Source organism: Cnephaeus nilssonii (assembly GCF_951640355.1).
Source record: "Cnephaeus nilssonii genome assembly, chromosome: 5".
In the NCBI taxonomy this organism is placed as follows: Eukaryota; Metazoa; Chordata; class Mammalia; order Chiroptera; family Vespertilionidae; genus Cnephaeus; species Cnephaeus nilssonii.
The window spans coordinates 24949780-24968089 of record NC_137076.1 but is presented as its reverse complement, the minus strand read 5'-3'; the positions used below and the strand labels follow the sequence as shown (position 1 = coordinate 24968089).

General features: G+C 54.2%; 2 protein-coding genes across 2 annotated transcripts in view; one reads left to right on the top strand and one right to left on the bottom strand.

Moving 5' to 3' along the window:
* The window catches only part of LDLR (low density lipoprotein receptor), a gene marked incomplete at its 3' end in the record, with an annotated part of 39800 nt that extends 39249 nt beyond the window's left edge, over window positions 1–551 (top strand). Inside the window, exon 18 of the mRNA XM_079773009.1 lies at window positions 516–551. Coding sequence (XP_079629135.1) covers window positions 516–551 — 36 coding nt within the window. The remainder of the gene's footprint in view (window positions 1–515) is intronic.
* A 9433-nt stretch (window positions 552–9984) lies between these two features.
* SPC24 (SPC24 component of NDC80 kinetochore complex) lies at window positions 9985–14887 on the bottom strand. Its single transcript, XM_079773299.1, has 5 exons — window positions 14713–14887; window positions 12372–12532; window positions 12112–12224; window positions 11911–11987; window positions 9985–10910 (listed from the first exon to the last, which is right to left on the bottom strand). Exons 1-5 carry the CDS (start codon window positions 14870–14872, stop codon window positions 10804–10806), a joined length of 618 nt encoding a protein of 205 aa, XP_079629425.1. The 5' UTR covers window positions 14873–14887; the 3' UTR covers window positions 9985–10803.
* Between the last annotated feature and the right edge of the window lie 3423 nt (window positions 14888–18310).

Genomic DNA, 18310 nt, shown 5'->3' with positions numbered 1-18310 from the left:
TGTATGGTGTGCAGAGGGCGCAGCCTGTGCAAAGGCCCTGAGGCTGGACCAAGCCTGGTGTGTTTGAGCCCAATGGCCACACCGCAGCCACTGTGGCTGGAGCGGAGATGGGGGAAAGAGGGAGGAGACAAGGGCAATGAGGGGGCCTGGCAGATGGAGCAGGACCTTGTGGCCCTTGGGGAGGGCTTGGGCTTTGCTCAAAATGAGGAAGGAGCTATGGAGAGCTCTGGGAAGAGGAGGGACATGGCCTGACTTGGGTGCTCACAAGCACCCCCTGGTGGTGGCTGCTGTGCGAGGACAGACTGGGGAAGGGTGAGGGCAAAATCTGACTCGGGTGCTCACCGGCGCCCTCTGGCTGCCATGGGGGAAACAGACTGGGGTAGAGGTCAGTGGCCAGGAGACCAGGGCGGAAGTGATTGTGCTGGTCCCGGCCGGTGATGAGGAGCAGGTGGCCTCTGGCCATGTTTACTGGATGTTGGACTGATTATTTCCGGCGTTTATCGTTTTGTTGACAGAGACAGATGGTCAGGATGGAGGATGACATGGCATAAGGCGCTGCCTCCAGTCCTGCCCCTCCCCAGAACCTGCTGCTGGTCAAGGGCAGGAAGAACACTTTCTCCCCAAACCCTGGACCTTTCCAAAACCCTTCTTCAGACCTCCGACACCCTCCCGTTCCGTTCAGAGAAAGAAGTGGCCAAAAGCCCTGCTGGCAGCTGACCTCGACGCTGGCAGCCCCGGGCCTGTCTGCCAGAGCTTTGTTTTATATATTTATTCGTCTGGGAGGCAGGCGACAGAGCACACAGAATGGGTTTGGGTTGAAAGTTTTTCTTGACCTTTTCTCCTCACTTGGCTCCTCGCCTGAGGAACGAATGGACGGAGGGACACCAAGCAAGAGAAAGCAAGTGGCTTTGAACGGAGAGCAGGTGCTGCCCACAGGGTCCCAGGCAACTGCCGAGCCTCTAACCTCAGGAGTAAATGTGTTTACCTCTGCCTTGCAAGCCTTGGTGGACGCCAGAGTCAGCTTCTGCTCTGCCACCCCCAGATCCAGATCAGGATGAAATCCGTTTTCCAAGCCGAGTATGCGCCCTCTCCTTAAGCCGGGAAAGGGACTCTGGCACTGGTGTGGACATGGCTGAGTCCAGCAGACCGGGGGTGGCCAACTGAGCCCCATTCATTCAACAAAACCTCGACAGTTCCCCGGGGAAAGCCTGAGCCACCCTTTGCCCTTAGTATTTATTGAGTGCCCGAGATCCCGGGTAGCTTGTGTGTGAAGATAAGTGTCCCTCAGCCCCTGGTGGCTGTCTGGACCAGCCTGTGACCCAGCCCCAGCCCCTTCCATGTGCCCTTGCACTTTTCTAGTTCAGGTTTGTACATCTGTAAAGACTACAATTCTTTATTTTGCACTGTTTTCTGGTCTGGCTAGGATGGGCTCCCCGGTCGGAGAGGACCCGGGAGTGGGAGGGGATGAGGTGCCGTCTCGTGGCCTTTCTCCCAGCACTTCAAAGCCAAGATGTGATTATCTGGCTGGTGTTTCCACTGCTCCACACATGTCCCTGAGCCATTCATCTCCCCGACAGGACAGCTGTCACGGACGGGTGTTTCAGCCCTAAGACGTCCCTGGGTGTGGTCATTAGATGGGGCTTAAGAAACAAGAATGCTTTCTGAAATTGTCACACATGTATTTACAACCGAAGGGACAGTGGGAGGGGCCGCCCGTGGCTTCCCTGTCACTTGTGCACTACAGACACCGCCACTGTGCCCGCCTGCAGGAAACTGTGAAAGGTGTTTCTCGCTCTGAAGCCTGTAAATGGAGCCCTGTACCTAGGAGTGGGCATTCATGTTTGCACTTTGTACATTTGTTGAAACGTTTATCACTCGTATATATGGAAACAGATCTATTTATTTTTGCAAACCCCGGGTGCTGCTTTGTTGGGTGACCCCTCAGGGATCTGCATCGGGGAAGAGGCCTCATCTTTCTGCACAGCTGACCCGCGCAGCCCAGGCGCTGTGCTCTTCAGCAGACCCGTGTCCATGTTGCCTGCATGGGCTGCTCGGGGGTGGGCTTTGATTTAAACCTCTGTACAGAATGTTTTTATAGTCTGTCCTATTTTGATTAAATTTCTTAAATGAACCATTTGGCTAAACCTGATGCACTTTGTCTTCTGTTCCCTCACTTCCTCCATCTGCTGGTGGGCTGGGCTCCGCAGGGGCAAGGATCTGTGAGGGAACATGGCCCTGAGCTCAGGGCAGGCTCAGGCTCTGGAGATGTTGTGCTCAGCTGGGAGGCAGCTCTGCTGGGTGCTCCCCTGAGTTGGGATTTTGCTAAATCTCCTGCTTGTTCATTCATTCAACAAACATGTATTGGGCACCTACTGTGTGGCCAGGTCCTGTTCTAGGCATCATATCTAATAAGAGAGTAATATGCAAATTGACGGTACCTCTGCCATGCCCACCAGCCAATTAGGAGCGAATATGCAAATAAATCCAACCAAGATGGCTGCAGCTACAGAGAGCAGGAGGGAGGCTTGGGTTTCCCCGGCGATGAAGGAAGCCAAGCTTTCCGCACACCCTGGCCAGCCCAGGCCTCCACTCCAGGTTACAAAGTTTCAATTATAGAAGATAAATAAGTCCCAACAAAAATGGTGGCAGCCATGGAGCTGGAGAGAGCAGGAGGCTAGGGTTGCCCCCGGCAATGGAGGAAGCCAAGCTTCTGCAGCCCTGGCCTGCCTTGGTCTGCGCTTAAGGCTACAAAGTTTCAATTATAGAAGATAAATAAATCCCAACAGAAATGGCTGCCACCACGGAGCGAGCAGAAGGCTTGGCTCCACTCCAGGCTACAAAGTTTCAATTGTAGAAGATAAATAAATCCCAGATACCAGGGCATCCACTTGGGTCGCCGGGGGGCGTGGCCGGCCTGAAAACCACCACAGGCCCCTTGCACAGGCCGCCCCACACCCCAAGGGAACCCCAACCTTGATCCGGGACACCCTTCAGGGCAAACCATCTGGCCCCCACCCATGCACCAGGCCTCTATCCCAGTGGTTGGCAAACTGCGGCTCATGAGCCACATGTGGCTCTTTGGCCCCTTGAGTTTGTGGCTTGCGAGCCACGGTTTGCCGACCACTGCTCTAAGGTATCACCTAAATCATTGTCCTAACGCAGTGGTCAGCAAACTGCGGCTCACGAGCCACAAACTCAAGGGGCCAAAGAGCCGCATGTGGCTCGCGAGCCGCAGTTTGCTGACCACTGCTCTATCCTATCTAATAAAAGAGTAATATGCAGATTGACCATCAATCCAACACACAAGATGGCTGCCCCCATGTGGTCAAAGATCCTGCCCCCATGTGGACACAAGATGGCCAGCAGGGGAGGGCAGTTGGGAGGGACCAGGCCTGCAAGGGAGGGCAGTTGGGGGTAATCAGGCCTGCAGAGGAGGGCAGTTAGGGGTGACCAGGCTGGCAGAGGAGGGAAGTTGGGGGAGACAGGGCCTGCAGGGAAGGGCAGTTGGGGGGGACCCAGGCCTGCAGGAGAGAGCAGTTGGGAGAGACCAGGCCTGCAAGGGAGGGCAGTTAGGGGCAAACAGGCTGGCAGGGGAGCAGTTAGGCATCAATCAGGCTGACAGGGGAGTGGTTAGGGGGTGATCAGGCTGGCAGGCAGAAGCAGTTAGGGGCAATCAGGAAGGCAGGCAGGCGAGCAGTTGGGAGCCAGCAGTCCTGGATTGTGAGAGGGATGTCCGACTGCCCGTTTAGGCCCGATTCCGGGGATCGGGCCTAAATGGGCAGTCGGACATCCCTCGAAGGGTCCCAGATTGGAAAGGGTGCAGGCTGGGCTGAGAAACACCCCACCCCCATGCACAAATTTCGTGCACCGGGCCTCAAGTATAGAATAAAAGACAATAAAAATTACTTAAGTCTGGGCCCGCCAAAACCGGTTTGGCTCAGTGGATAGAGCGTCGGCCTGCGGACTAGAAGGTCCTGGGTTCGATTCCGGTCAAAGGCATGTATCTTGGTTGCGGGCACATCCCCAGTAGGGGGTGTGCAGGAGGCAGCTGATCGAGGTTTCTCTCTCATCAATGTTTCTAACTCTCTATCCCTCTCTCTTCCTCTCTGTAAAAAATCAATAAAATATATTAAAAAAAAAAAAAAAAGACAAAGGAGGCAGGCAGGCCATGCGATGCCACCGCACACCCATTAGAATGACTGTAATAAAAAACAAAACAAAGTAACAAGTGTTGGTGAAGATGTGGAGAAATCGGAGCCCTTAGGCACTGCAGGTGGGAATGTAAAATGGTGCAGGCTGTGGAAATAGTATGGTGGTTCCTTGGAAAATTAAAAATAGAATTACTGCCCTAACCAGTTTGACTGGCGTATAGAGCATCAGCCCGCAGACTGAAGGGTCCCAGGTTTGATTCAGGTCAAGGGCACATACCTTGGCTGCAGGCTCCATCCAGGGTTCCTGGTTGGGGCTCTTGTGGGAGTCAACCAATGGATGTGTCTCTCTCACATTGATGTTTCTCTCTCTGTGTCTCTCCCCCTCCCTTCCACTCTCTCTAAAAATCAATGCCCAGCCAATGTGGCTCAGTGGTTGAGTGTCAGCCTATGAACCAGGAGGTCACAGTCGGATTCCTGGTCAGGGTATATGCCCAGGTTTTGGAGTCAATCCCTGGGGGGAGGGGGGGGTACAGGAAGCAGCTGATCAATGATTCTCTATCATCATTGATGGTTTTTAAAAATATATTTTATTGATTTTTTTTACAGAGAGGAAGGGAAACAGATAGAGTTAGAAATATCGATCAGCTTTCTCCTGCACACCCCCTACTGGGGATGTGCCCACAACCAAGGTACATGCCCTTGACCAGAATCTAACCTGGGACCCTTCAGTCCGCAGGCTGACGCTCTAGCCACTGAGCCAAACCTGTTAGGGCATCATTGATGTTTCTATCTCCCTTTCTCCCTTCCTCTCTGAAATCAATAAAAATATATTTTAAAAATAAAAAATAAAAATAAATGAAAAAATATATACTCTCGGATATAAATATATATATACTATCTAATAAAGAGGGAATATGCCAATTGACCATCACTCTGTCACAAAGATGGCTGCACACACATCTTAGGCCAAGTTCCCATAAGGAGCCTTAAGGAGCAATCAGCAGGGACCTGAGGCTACGCCCTTCCCTGCCCCAGTGGGGCTTGACAGGGGACCCCAGGCTGCACCCCCCACCCTGGCATCAGGCTGGGGGACCTCAGGCCACACCCCCCACCCCAGTGCCAGGCCAGGGGACCTGAGGCCACGCCCCCCGCCCAGTGGGGCTTGACAAGGGACCTCAAGGTGCTCTTCCCGTCCTGGTGCTGGGCCGGGGGACCTCAGGCCATGCCCCCCACCTGGCGGGGCTTGATGGAGGACCTCAAGGCACGCCCCCTGCCCTGGTCTGGGCTGGGGGACCTCAGGCCACGCCCCCCATCCTGGCATTGGGCCAGGGGACCTGAGGCTACGCCCCCTGCCTGGCAGGGCTTGACAAGGGTGGGACTGGCTGGGTCTGGATCTAGCCCAATGGGGGGGCCGGCCGGGTCTGGGTCTCACACGATTTTGAGGTGCATGTGGGTGGGCGGGGACTTGACTCTGGGTCCCGTGGTGTGCCCCAGACTCTGACAGGAGGAAGGTTTTCATATACATTTTACTAATTTTCTTTCATCTCTGACACTTCTATTATAGAGAAAGGGCAAATAGCAATATTAAATTATTTCCTCTAATTAATCCCCACAGCTGAGGGAAGGCTTGGCAGGAACGGACCCCGGGGCAGGGGCAGAGCACAGGCTGAGTCAGGCGGCCTGGGTTGACAGATGACCTTGGGCCCATCAAAGCCAGTTTCCCCAATAAAACTGGGGCCAAGGCTAATCCGCCTCCGGTTCTGTGATCTGTGGTTGGAGGTGAAGGCCAGGAGCTGCAGGGACTGCTATCATTTCTGTCCACAGGGTGGCACTTCCCTCCTTCCTTCCGCCTTTTGTCTTGGGAAGGTTCCAAATGCCTCTGGGGTGAAAGCTGAACTGGCCAAACAGGAAGCATCAGGGGCTTGCACAGGGACGGTCAATAATTGGGTGATTGACTGAGCCCATGCTCAGCCATGTGGCAAAGGGGACAAATGAACCTGAATGGCCTGCGCAGGGGAGGTGGCCGAGGGATGGCTGGAGGGAGCTGTGAAGGGGTGAGAGCAGTGAAGGGGTGGGAGAGGCAGAGGCAGGGAAGCTTCTGGTACCCGGCCTTGGCGGCCTTGTTGGAGTCACTATTACCCATCAGGCACCCTGCTGGGCACCAACTATGGCACCGACTGGGGTTAGAGCTTTGTGACATACAAGGATGTACATGTCTGCGGGGTGAACTCATCCGCTCCCTGCGGTGACCGGCACCCACTTTACAGATGGGGAGGGGGAGGCTCGGGGTCCCTGGACCGACTCCCTGGACTTTTTCCATCACCAGCCTGGGACGGTCACCATGGGGGTGACCCCTTTTCTGGCTGCAGTCCTCTGGGCTCAGAATGGGGTCCCTCAGTGAAAGGTGTGACTGTCACCAGGTAAAGCTCAGCTCCCCTGGGCTGTCCGGCCAGCCCCCTGGCCTATGGGCTCGGCCCGCACCCAAGGCGCTGGTCCTGGAAGGGTGGGGGCGGCAGCCTGGAGTTTGGGAGCTGCCTCCCCAATATGGGTGCGGGCTCGACAGCTCCGGCAGGCCGGGTGGGTGGCAGAGGAAGCTGCTCTCCCAAGCCTGATGCTCTGCTGCTGCCCGCCCCCAGCCCTGGCATCCCAAACCACAGCTGCCTGTGGTGAGTCAGGCTGGAGCCTGCGGGGCTGGGCCCAGGTCCTCTGGAGGGAAGGGGGAGAAGGGGGACGGGGAGAGCTGCCCCCCAATGCCCTGCCCGGAGGATGGGGTGGGGGGAAAGCAGCACCCGCTCCCCCTGAGATGAAGGAATGAGGCTGAGGGCTGTGTGAGCTTGTTCAGGTCCTGTCACCCACCCCTGGGCCTGGTCGTCGCCCCTCCAGGCAGTTCAGCTCGGGTTCCAGTGCAGCTTCCTGCCCTCAGCGGAGGGGCTTCCTCCTTCCCCAGCCCCACCCTCCCAGCCCAGCTGTTCCCACTCACCCCGGCCTCCTCTCCCACGCTGCCTGGGATGAAGGAGGGGAGCTTGGGAGTTCACAGTGAGACCAGCACCCCTGGACTCTGAAATCCGCCCCATGTCTCACTGGACTGCAGGCCCAGCGTGATCCAGCCCTGTGGCCTCGGGGTCCCCGCGCCCTGGCCGCTTTGTGGTTCAGAGCATCAGCCTTCACGCATGCTGTTCCCTCTGCCGGGATCACTGGCTCCGACTTTTGTCCCCTGGGGGCTCAGGTCTGGGCTCTCATGACACCTCCTCCCTGGGCCTCCTACAAAGCCCTTGCCCCCCCCCCCCCCAAATACCAACAGCATTTATCAATAACTGGAATGACCTCAGGGTTAAATTCAAGTTCTGGGTCCAGTTCAAACCCCAGCTCTGCCAACATCAGCTGCCAACCCTTACCTGTCAGGAGCCATGGAGCCAGCACACAGCACCCGCTCAACCATGATGCCATGGCCTCCACGGAGCGTGGCTTCCTGAACGGGGTGCAGGTCACAGATGTGAGCCCACATTTCTCAGTCAGTCGAGGCCACTGGGGGTCCTGGGACCGCCGTGTGGGTGGATCAGTGTGGGCCACACACGGAGGGCCCCCGGGAATCCAAACAATGCTGTGTTGATGCCCAGAGACCGGTCCTGCTGGCCTGCCCCCAGCCGCTCTCTGAGCTTGCCAGGGGTGCGGGGTGCAGGGTGAGGTGTTTGGCCTCAGCAACACCACCTGTCAGCCAGGTCGACCAGGCGTGTGCATATCTGACCAGCAACCACTGATCAAGAATGACTTCACGGCCCTGGCTGGTTTGGCTCAGTGGATAGAGCGTCAGCCTGCGGACTGAAGGGTCCCAGGTTCAATTCTGGTCAAGGGCACATGCCTGGGTTGCGGGCTCAATCCCCAGTAGGGGTGTCATTGATATTTCTATCTTTCTTTCCCTTCTTCTCTGAAATCAATAAAAAATATATAATAAAACAAAACTATATGCCCCCTCCCATATCTTATAAAAAAGACTTCACATACCTGCACCCAGGCCTGCTTGTCTCCTTTAGGGCCTGACCAAGTGCAGGTGTCAGACTCAGTTCTCATTGGTCTCTTTCTACCTGTGTGACCCTGGACAAGGCGCAGACGCCTCAGAGGCGCCTTCGCATCTGAAAAGTGAAGTGACCCTGGGCCCCCACTGTCCTGACTGGTCTGTGCCGTGCCGTCTCCCCATCTGTAACATGAATCGTCCTCCCTGCTCAGGATGGTGCCGGGCCCACACTGGGGGTGGGGGTGGGGGTGGGGGCGCAGGATTAGGAATGGGGTGGGCGCAGGATTAGGAATGGGGCGGCGGTGTAGGGCTGACCCTCAGCTCTGTAGTCTGGTGGCCTGGTTCCCCACTCCCTGGTCCTGGGGACATGAATCTTCCTCCTTCCTCCACAGGGCTGGGCTAGCGCTCAGCGGCTTCTGGCCAGCCTCCAGGATTCAGAAAAGAGCTGGTGGAGAGGCTCCAAGAATGGGCGGGGGGGTGGGAGCAGGGGCGCAGGCTGGAGGCTGTGGGCCTGAGCCTATCCTGCTGGCTGTCCCAGGCATCTGGCCAGACCCCGGCAGTGAGTCAGGGCCGAAGCATGTTGGAGGGCCAGGGCCTCTCCCTGCCCGTGAGCTCAGGCACCTCCCTGAACCCACCCACCCACAGGGCCCCCGGCCAGGCCATGCTCCCACACACACTTGCTCACTCCTTTGGGTCAGTCCCTGGAGACTGGGGTGTGGGGGAGGACAGGCATGGCCCCTGAGCCTGGGTTCATGCAGTCTCCCTAAAGGGACCATCTTCCTCTTGGGGAAACTGAGCCGCAGGCAGGCACAGGCCTCCATGGCCCCCCTAGAACAACGGACCCAACCCCACGCCTGCTCTCCAGGCACTCTAGGTTTAGGGGAAATACGCTCTTCTCCTGTTCTGGACTTTCAGCTGGGCTGGGGGCGCTCCTGGCACCTTCCCCCACAAAGGTGAGCAGATGGGAGGCCAGCTGTGCTAGCAGGAATGGCCACCAGAGTGACCGCTGTTACTCAGCTGACCACGGACCAAAGCCTGCTTTGGCTGCAAGGCTGGTCAGCAGCCTTGGGGGGACTCCCTCTAGGACACTGGCAGTAGCTGGAAACATTTGTGGGTGTCACAACTGAGGTGGGTGCTCCTGGCATCTAGCGGGTGGAGGCCCAGGGATGTGGCTCAATGTCCTGCAATGCCAGGACTGCCCACCACAGACAACGACTGGCCCCGACAGTCACCGGGGCCGGGGTGGAAAACCCTAGTGTAGGCCGTCTGTTGCCCTTTAGACGTGGATGGTGCAGATGGGGGTCTGCTCCCACTTCACACCGCAAGACCCGACTGACCGGGGAACAGCAGCAGCCCGGAGGGCTGTGAACAGGAACAGCCAGGCGCTGGCATGCAGCAGGGCCCTGGAGTTCTGGAACCGTGTGAGCGGAATGGGCGATCGGCCCTCTTTACTGGGCCGTCTCCCCAGAGCCCCGCAGGCAGGCTTCCTTGCCCCAGGACCTCCAGGGTCAGTGCCGAGTCCACTGGATGTGCTCAGGTGCTGCTAGAACTCCTGTTCCCGCTGCCTAGAATGCCCGTCTCTGATTAAAACACGAATTGTGCTGATTGTAAACACTTCAGTTGTATAGGGGTGTACAGAACCCAACACCCAGAGCTTCCTGGGACAATCTACTGGCTTCGGGCAAAGCTGTATCCAGGGGGCAACAGGTGTCCATGGCTCTACTTCCCCCTCCTCAGGCAGGCAGGTCTCGAGCTTCCCACTGAGTAGTACCCAAATCACCGAAAATGAGCTTTAGATGAACACTGATTGGCCGGCCCTGGTCTAGGTTCCATGCTTAATCAGTTAGGGTTTATTTTGACTGTTTGGGATAGAAACACAAAAGCAACAATGGCACACACAGGATAGTTTAGGGTCAACCTCTTCTCCCCCTTTAAAGAAGTCCAGGGCTGACACCAGCTCTCCCATCATCAGATACCAGTTCTGTATCACCCCCATAGCGCTGCACCCCTCCTTACTTGTGGAATGTGGCTGCCAGGTCTCCAGCCATCACACCCAAATTCCAGAAACTAAACGGCAGGGGCAAGAAAGGGTATACTCCCTTGCCTTTTAAGGATCCTTCTAGAAGTTTCATATAACACTTCCACTTACATTTCATTGGCTCAATTTAGCTGCAAAAGAGGCTGGGAAATGAGTTTGACCAGGCATAGCTCTGGGGTGGCACCTGCTCACACGTGACTCCTCCAGGGGCAAAGGGATCCTTTCACCTTCACCTGTGTCTTGGGTGCCTAGCAGAGTTCCGGCACACAGTGGCACTCAAAGATACTCTCTGAATGAATAAAAAAGGGCCAGACTTGAATAATAAATGATCAAGACCCGGAATCTGTCTTCATACACTATGTGTCACTGGCACGGTGTTGTCACAGATGTGGTCACAGGCCTGGCAGTTAAGTCAGTTCTCTATGGTTGCCTGGCCCAGGGCAGTCCAGCATCTGAGGCAAAAAATCGGGAGGAGGGGGAGAATTCAGTAAAAATCCCGTTTACGTTTAAACATTTAATTTTAAGCTGATCTCACCACCGAGGCACTAACCACACACCACAAATGATTCCCGCTCTGTGCAAGACAGTCCGAGAGGCTCCGGCTACCACTCCGTGTCCACCAAACTCCAAAGGTAGTCGCTGATGAATTTCTTGGAGAGCTGGGTGCTGTCCAGGTGGATGGGCTGGGCCACGCTGGGGCCACGATGGACTGCGGGCACGATGTAAGGAAACCCGACGCACCGCCCTCCCCATGCCCCCCCAGCAAAAGGATGCCTTCAAAAATGTGTATGATGTATAGAGACTAACAGATTTTCGTGAAGAAAATTTTAAGCTCTAATAATGCACAATATTGTTTTTTAAATTGTGGTAAAATACATATAACATGAAATTTATCATCTTAACCATTTTTTAAAAAATCCTCATCCAAGGATATTTTTCCATGATTTTTAGAGAGGGAAAGACAGAAATATCAACGTGAAAGAAACACATCGATTGGTTGCCTCCTGCACGTGCCCCGTGGAGCCTGCAACCGAGGTGCATGCCCTTGACAGGAATTGAACCTGGGACCCTCTGGTCCACAGGCCAACGCTCTATCCAGAGGCAAGGGCACCATCTTAACCATTTTTAAGTGTGTAGGTCAGGGGCATTAACACATGCATCTTGTTGTGCAACCATCACCACCATCCATCTCCAGAACCTTTTCATTGTGAAACAGAAACACTATCCCCATTAAACACTAACTCCCCAGCCCCTGAAACCTACCATCTACTTCCTGTCTCTATGACTTTGACTCCTGCACGTGACCCGACCAGGGCCCAGGCCGGGGAGGAGCCTGCAACCGAGGTACATACCTTTGACCAGAACTGAGCCTGGGACCTCATGTAAGTGCAGTCTTACAGTATTTATCTTTTTGTTCCTGGCTTTTCTCACTCAGCATGTCCTCCATGTTCAAGCATGTTGTAACATGTCAGAATTTCCTTCCCTTTAAGGCTGAATACTATTTCATAGCAATGAACACATGGGTTGCCTCCACCTTCTGCGACCAATGCTACCAGGAACAATGATGTATCTGTCCCAGTCCCTGCTTTCAGCTCTTTAGGATTTACACTCGGAAGTGTATAGGACCCCCATCCTGTTTCCCACCGCGGCTGCAGCATTTTACATCCCCACCAGCAGTGCATGGGGCTCCTTTTCTCCACAAAGGATACTGCCTTTGATCATCCCCGGTTCACACTCATAATCCCACTCAATTTTACTAATTCGGTGATAAAGTTGAGCCACATACCTGTATAAGAATACAAAAAAAGAGAGAGAAAAGAAAGTTACCCCAGCATCAACCCCCGAAAAAAGCTGTGGACTGAACACACAGACTCAGGCATGCACTCACACTGGCATTTATGGGACCTTACATGGCTGCAGGGATGGTGACCGTCGTGTCGTCGTCAACTTCCTTCTCCTGTTTTTCGAGATCAGCCTCAACCTCCTTGAGGTCCTCTAGCTCCCTGGTGAGCTGAGTAGAGCAGGAAGTTAAGGATCCCTGACTCTGGAGGGAGGGCCGCCTACAGGCTAACAGCAGCCCCATGGGCCCAGGCTTCTGGCTCCAAGCACGGGTTCTAGTGTGAATGACTTCACAACTCCCAGGAGAGGCCGAGGCCCAGCTGTTTCAAACAAGCAGGAAAGGATATAGGAGGCTGGCCTTCAGGTGAGTATCCTGCTCGCTGGCCTTCTGAAGCTTGGCTTCAATCTGCTGCAATTCAGCACCCCCCTGGCACGCCTGCTCCTTCGCATCGAGAAGGCTCTGGGCCACATCCGTCTCTGCCTTGAGGATCTCTGCGGGTGGGAGAAGGCCGAGGCCCCTCAACTCGGGCTTCCTGGGGTCTGTCCTGGGAGAGCCCGAGGAGCAGACTGTGGTTCACGGGCCTGTGGCCTCAACTACCCCTCCCCCGCCTCCCCCCATCAACGATGAACGGTCCCACTTCCCTGTCTGCAGCTCCCCAACCCATTCATCTTATTTCCGAACACCCACTAGACAGTTTCACCTGGACCTCACATAAATACTGCCATTTCACTGAAACACATTTGAATCCACACAAAATAAATAAATAAAGTTCTTCTTGCACACCTAATCTTAATTTATAACGTCACAATCCCTCCTGTTGCCCGAGCAAGAAGCCTGGAACTGACTCACTTTCTGCATCCGATTGGCCATCCAGGCCTGACAGGTCCCCCTGCCTCCCTGGTGCAGGTCCTTTGTCCCTCGAGGACCACCCTGTACGCCTCCCCCATGTGCCCTAGCTTGGTCTCTCCTGTTGCCAATCTGCCGATCCTCTCTTCCTTCTACCTTCAGAATGGCTGCCTCAGAGGCCAAATGTGAAGTCACTCCCCTTCTCAAAGACCTCCCATGGCTCCCCAGTGTCTCCGGGACAAGGTCCAGGGCCCTTTGAGCATCTTCACTATTCCTGCCAGCCTCCGCTCTCCCTCCCTTTCACCCCACCACGGGTTTTTCTCTCTGCTCTGGCTGCAAAGATGCCTCATTCTGCAAATGCCACATTTTTCACCGTCCTGGGCCTCAGCCTGCCTGTCCTCCATGGGACACATCCGGACCTCCTGGGTAATGCCAGACAGTGGGACACTCTTCTCCCTCCTGGGGCATGACTGTGCTCCCATGACAGCCCCTCTCACATTGAATTACTTCTTCCTCGAACCAGAGATTGCATCTCATAGTCACCATGGACTGCCACACCTTCTCAGAATAAACACGTGTGGAACACAACATCCAGAAAGATGAAAAACACCGTCAGGTGACTGTGTTCCTTCCCACAGAGCTGGAGGAACCTGCCAACACAGATTAAAGGTGCTTCTCCAAGGGCTGGCATTTAAGTGTTTGCAAACTGACATTGTTCATTTTTAACCAAAGTATTATTACATGTATATGGTTGTGAACATTTAAACACACACGTGTGCACGCACACGCCTCCCTCGAAGCCTCTCCACCCCTCTGAGGCAGGGGCTTTCAACTCTTCACTATTTTCTCAGGCACTGACCTTCATAGTTTTAAGTAATCGCTTATGCTGCTTTCTTGATTTGTCTGTTTGAGAGGTGCCTGCGGATTTCCTGTTAGGAGAGCTGAGGGTCTGGCTTTCTTATGAAGCCTTCCTGCCCCTTCTCCACTCACCCTCCTGAGTGTGTGCTCCGTGTGCAGGATAACCTGGGAGCCCCTGCTCAGCGCATCCTCACAACCCTGAGGGAGGTGAGCCAACCCCTCCCACCATTTGAGAGGTGAAGAACAGACGCCCAGAGGTTCAGGGACTTGTCCGCAGGCACATAGCTCCGAAGCCTGGATCTGAACCGGATTCACTGGCTCAGAACCCCAGCTCCCTAGAACACGGACTCTTCTCTCTCCAGCCCCAAATCCAACCAACTGTGGCTCAGGGCTAAGAGTCTTATATTTGATGGTGTCTTGGATTCGACAAAAATGATACTATTTGTCCAGTGTTCTCTCCACATACAGCCGGAGGCACTTTATCCACATCAATTTATTTAATCCTCTCCATAGCCCTGGCTCCCCCCTCACCTCCTTAGGGTTCCTGCTAAAACATCATCTCAGAAGGCCTTCCCTGACCCCGCCCCCAAACATCACCACTCCTCCCTACACAACCTACAGTTTTTCTCCTTGGCCTGTCGCCTCCAGAGGTATTCATTTTTTCTTGCCATCCCCTACTAGCATATCAGCTCCCCTAAGGGATTTTGTTTTGTTCTCTGCTGCCATCCAGGGTGGGCACTATGCCTGGCACACAGCAGGTGCTAACCGGCTGCTGTCCTAAAGCCCATTGCACGGGTGCAGAAACTGAGGCTCAGAGGGAGCAGCTCCCGCCCGCTAGCCCCACGGGAAATTGGCTAAGGGTTGGGGGCACGCAGGAGGGCGGGGCTTTGGAGGCCGGCCTGGCCGCACCCTCCCAAGAGGAGGGCCTGGGTCCGGGCCTCGCCCCCGCGGTGGCCCCTGCCCTCACCTCGCAGCTGCTGCTCGGCGCCGTCTTGCGTCTCCAGCAGCCGCTCCACCATCTTCCCGTAGCGCCCCAGCAGCCGCCGCTGCTGCGCCGCAGCGTGGTTGGCGCCCAGGAGGCTCAGCAGCCCCTGGCACAACTCCTCCATGTCGCGGAAGGCCGCCATGACTGCGCGAGTGCCAATCCCGCGCAAATTTAACTGGTTGCTAGGTCCGCCCCCTTCCTGAAGAGGTCCATTTCTATTGGCTTGATCCTCCGCCAGTCATTAGCGAATTGGGGACGCCCCTCTGGTCTGGCCTAGTACGCCTGCGCCGGGTCACGCGGCGGGCATTGGCGATGGCCAATCGACGCAGGGAGGGGGCGGGGGTTGCCTCTAGGTCCAACCTGATGCGCCTGCGCAGACGGGAAAGTGGCTGCTAGAGCTTGAAGCCGTGGACATCTCCTTAGTTGGAGCACCGGCAGCAGGCAGGGCGGCGTTCTAAGGGCCAAGCAGTGAATTGCTTCTAGTGGATCTGAGGTTCTAAGTGTGCGTGGGAGACTCACAATAAATAAGTAAATTCAATAAGTGTCTGCATAGCAAGATGGAGTCTGCAACCAGATTTATTGGATTCCAACCCCAGCTTTGCTACTTACTAGCTGTGTTACCTTGGGCACATAATTTCATCCCTCTGTGCCTCACTTTCCTTCTCAATAAAGTGAGGATCATCATTGTACTTGCTTCAGGGTTGGCGTGAGATTAAATGAGGACGATCTCTCTGTTACTCAATAGGAGCCATATAGGTGTTAAATAAAACATATGAAATGCTAGCTGGTGAGGTGCTTAGCGCACCAAACATCATGCTAGGTGCGGGGTTACAGTAGAGGAAAGACAAACTGCACACTCGTGACATGTTCCTCAAACTGAGGTGAAGAAATAAAAGCAGTGGGTCCTGATCAGCCGTTTCTACAAAATGCAATGGAAAAATTCAGTGCATTGTGTATGGAGGGTTAGTTAAGTACTTGTATTGTTTGGGGACACTCCAAATTCTGCATTTGTATCCTGGGTGTGGCAGGTTGTATTTCTAAAAAATGACTACAGAAATACCGTAGTTCCAACTTTGCCACGCCCCATCAAAAGCTAGACTCTAATTCCTTTCCTCTTTAACATGCAACAAATAGCATGTGGCAGAAAGGACACTGTGCAACTTCCAAGCATAGGTCAGAAACTAGGATCCATCTCTTGCCTGGTGATAGTTCTCTCAGTCTTGGGTTGCTCTCTCTCTGAGCCCAGTGGCCATGGTGAGAGGAGGCCCAGGCAACATGAAGGTCCCAGATAAGCCAACATGAAGCACCAGACAAGTGAGTGAATATTGAAATGATGCCAACTCCCAGCCTCAGGCCATCCCAGCTGACACCAAGAGGAGCAAACATGAGTTGTCCCCATCAAGCCCTGCTCAAACTGCAAATCTGTGAGCAAGATACATGTCGTTGTTTAAAGCCAGTAAATTTGGGGGTAATTTGTTACACAGCCATGACACCTGAGTGGCTGGGTCACATGTGAAATTTATATTACTATAGGTCACATAAAAATATCATTGCTATGGCAGCAAGACCTCATAATAAGAAAGAAAACATGAACAGGATCTTTTGAACCGGAACACCTGCTGTGAAGGCAATTAAACAGGGTCATAGGATAGTCATTAGATTCGGGGTGGGGGACGGTGATCAGGATTGGACTTCCTGAGCAGGGGATATATGAACTAGGACCTGAGTGATGAAAAGGTGTTGGAATTATAAATAGCCAGAGAGAAGAAAGAGCAAGTGCAAAGGCTGCTGAGGTGGGGAAAATTTTTAATTTGTTTAAGAAATAGCAAGGGGGTTGGCGTGGCTGGAGAGGGGTGAGCAAGAGGGTTGCCAGGAGCCCTGAAGTTCTCTCTGGTGTAACAGGAAGCACTGGGAGACATTAGGTAGGGGTGAGCATTGGGAGACATTAGGTAGGGGTGAGCATTGGGAGACATTAGGTAGGGGTGAGCTAGGGAAGGTCTCGATTCCAGATCTTCTGGAATCGAGAGAACTTGTGGGCTGACAGGGTGTATAAAATGAGGAAGAGAGTTTAGGACCCCAGAAGACCATCCCCAGATTTTTTGGGTTAAGAAGCTCCCCAGCCTTTTTCTCATGAACCAGCTAGAAGATTTAGAAGTCATGACACCTGCCCTGGTCGGTGTGTCTCAGTTGGTTGAGTGTCATTCCGTGCACCGAGAGGTCACAGGTTCCATTCCTGGTCAGGGCACATGCCTGGGTTGTGGCTGCCGACTGGATCCCCAGTAGGGCCACGCAGGAGGCAGAGCAATTGATATTCCACTCTCTCACTGATGTTCTCTCTACTCCTCCCTCCCTTTCTCTCTGACAATCAGCAGGAATATTGTATATCTATAAAAGAAGCTATGACACCTGAGTTATTTCCTGCAGGAATATTGGTGCCTGGTGTCTGGGCATGGAGCCTGGTCCCCAGAGTCAGCACTCAAGGTCAGTGTTGCTCACCCTCCTGATGGCTGAGCATTGGATGATGACATTGCTCTGTCACCACCAGCTGTGTGACCTTTGGTGGCAGGAGCTCACCTTCTGTGCCCAAAGGCAGTGAGGTGGATTACTTAACAATGCAGAATGAAATAATGAGGAGATAAGGCCTTGGATTCAGTTTCTGGCTCTGCAGTTTACCTGTGACCTTGGCAAATTCTTAACCTTTCTAAGCCATGGGCTAATGATAGCTCTCTTATCAGCTGGCGTGGGGGGGGGGGGGGAGGTGTTCAAGAGATTAGCCATTTGAAATTGCACAACTATAGCCTGCCAGATATAAATGCCCCCGTCAAAAAAAGGCCACTCACCTCTCTTCTAAAGAGCAAAGTTAGAACCACTTCACAGCCAGAAGGATGGCTACTATTAACATCTAGGCCTCAGCTGTATTTCAGCTCCAGGCCCAGAAAAGCAGCAAAACCAGACCAGCGACCCCATGGCAGACCTCAGGACCCACTGCATTGGAGAATGAATCAGGGGAGACCTTGACCCTGCAAGGACACACCTGGAAAGCTGATGAATATTCTACTAAGACCTTCCCCTGGCACCTCCCCTAAAATCTTCACCTTCAAAACCCTCGGAATGAGGATTCAGCTCACTCTCCTCCCAGGAGCTTGCCCATGCTTTTCATTTCGCTTTCCCCCTCCTCTCTGCCTCCCCTCTCCTCTCTGCCTCCCCCTCCTCTCTGCCTCCCCTCTCCTCTCTGCCTCCCCTCTCCTCTCTGCCTCCCCGCTCCTCTCTGCCTCCCCCTCCTCTCTTCCGCCCTCCAGACACTTTACCATTAGCTTCCTCACTCCCACTCTCCCAAGGCCCTTCCTTTCCCTCTATAACTTGTTTCCTCAGCCCATTCCGTCGAGGAGTTGCTCTTCTACCGCTGTGAGTTCCCCTAAATGTTCTCCGGTGAGGATGAAAAACAAAACAAAACTTAATGTTCTCCTATAGTGTGAGCTTTGGCTCTGAAATCTTTCCTAGCCAGAACTCAAGTATCAAGGTCGCTAAACCCAGGTCTGGTCTGACCCTCCCAGTCTAACGCCTACCCTGTGCTTGCATT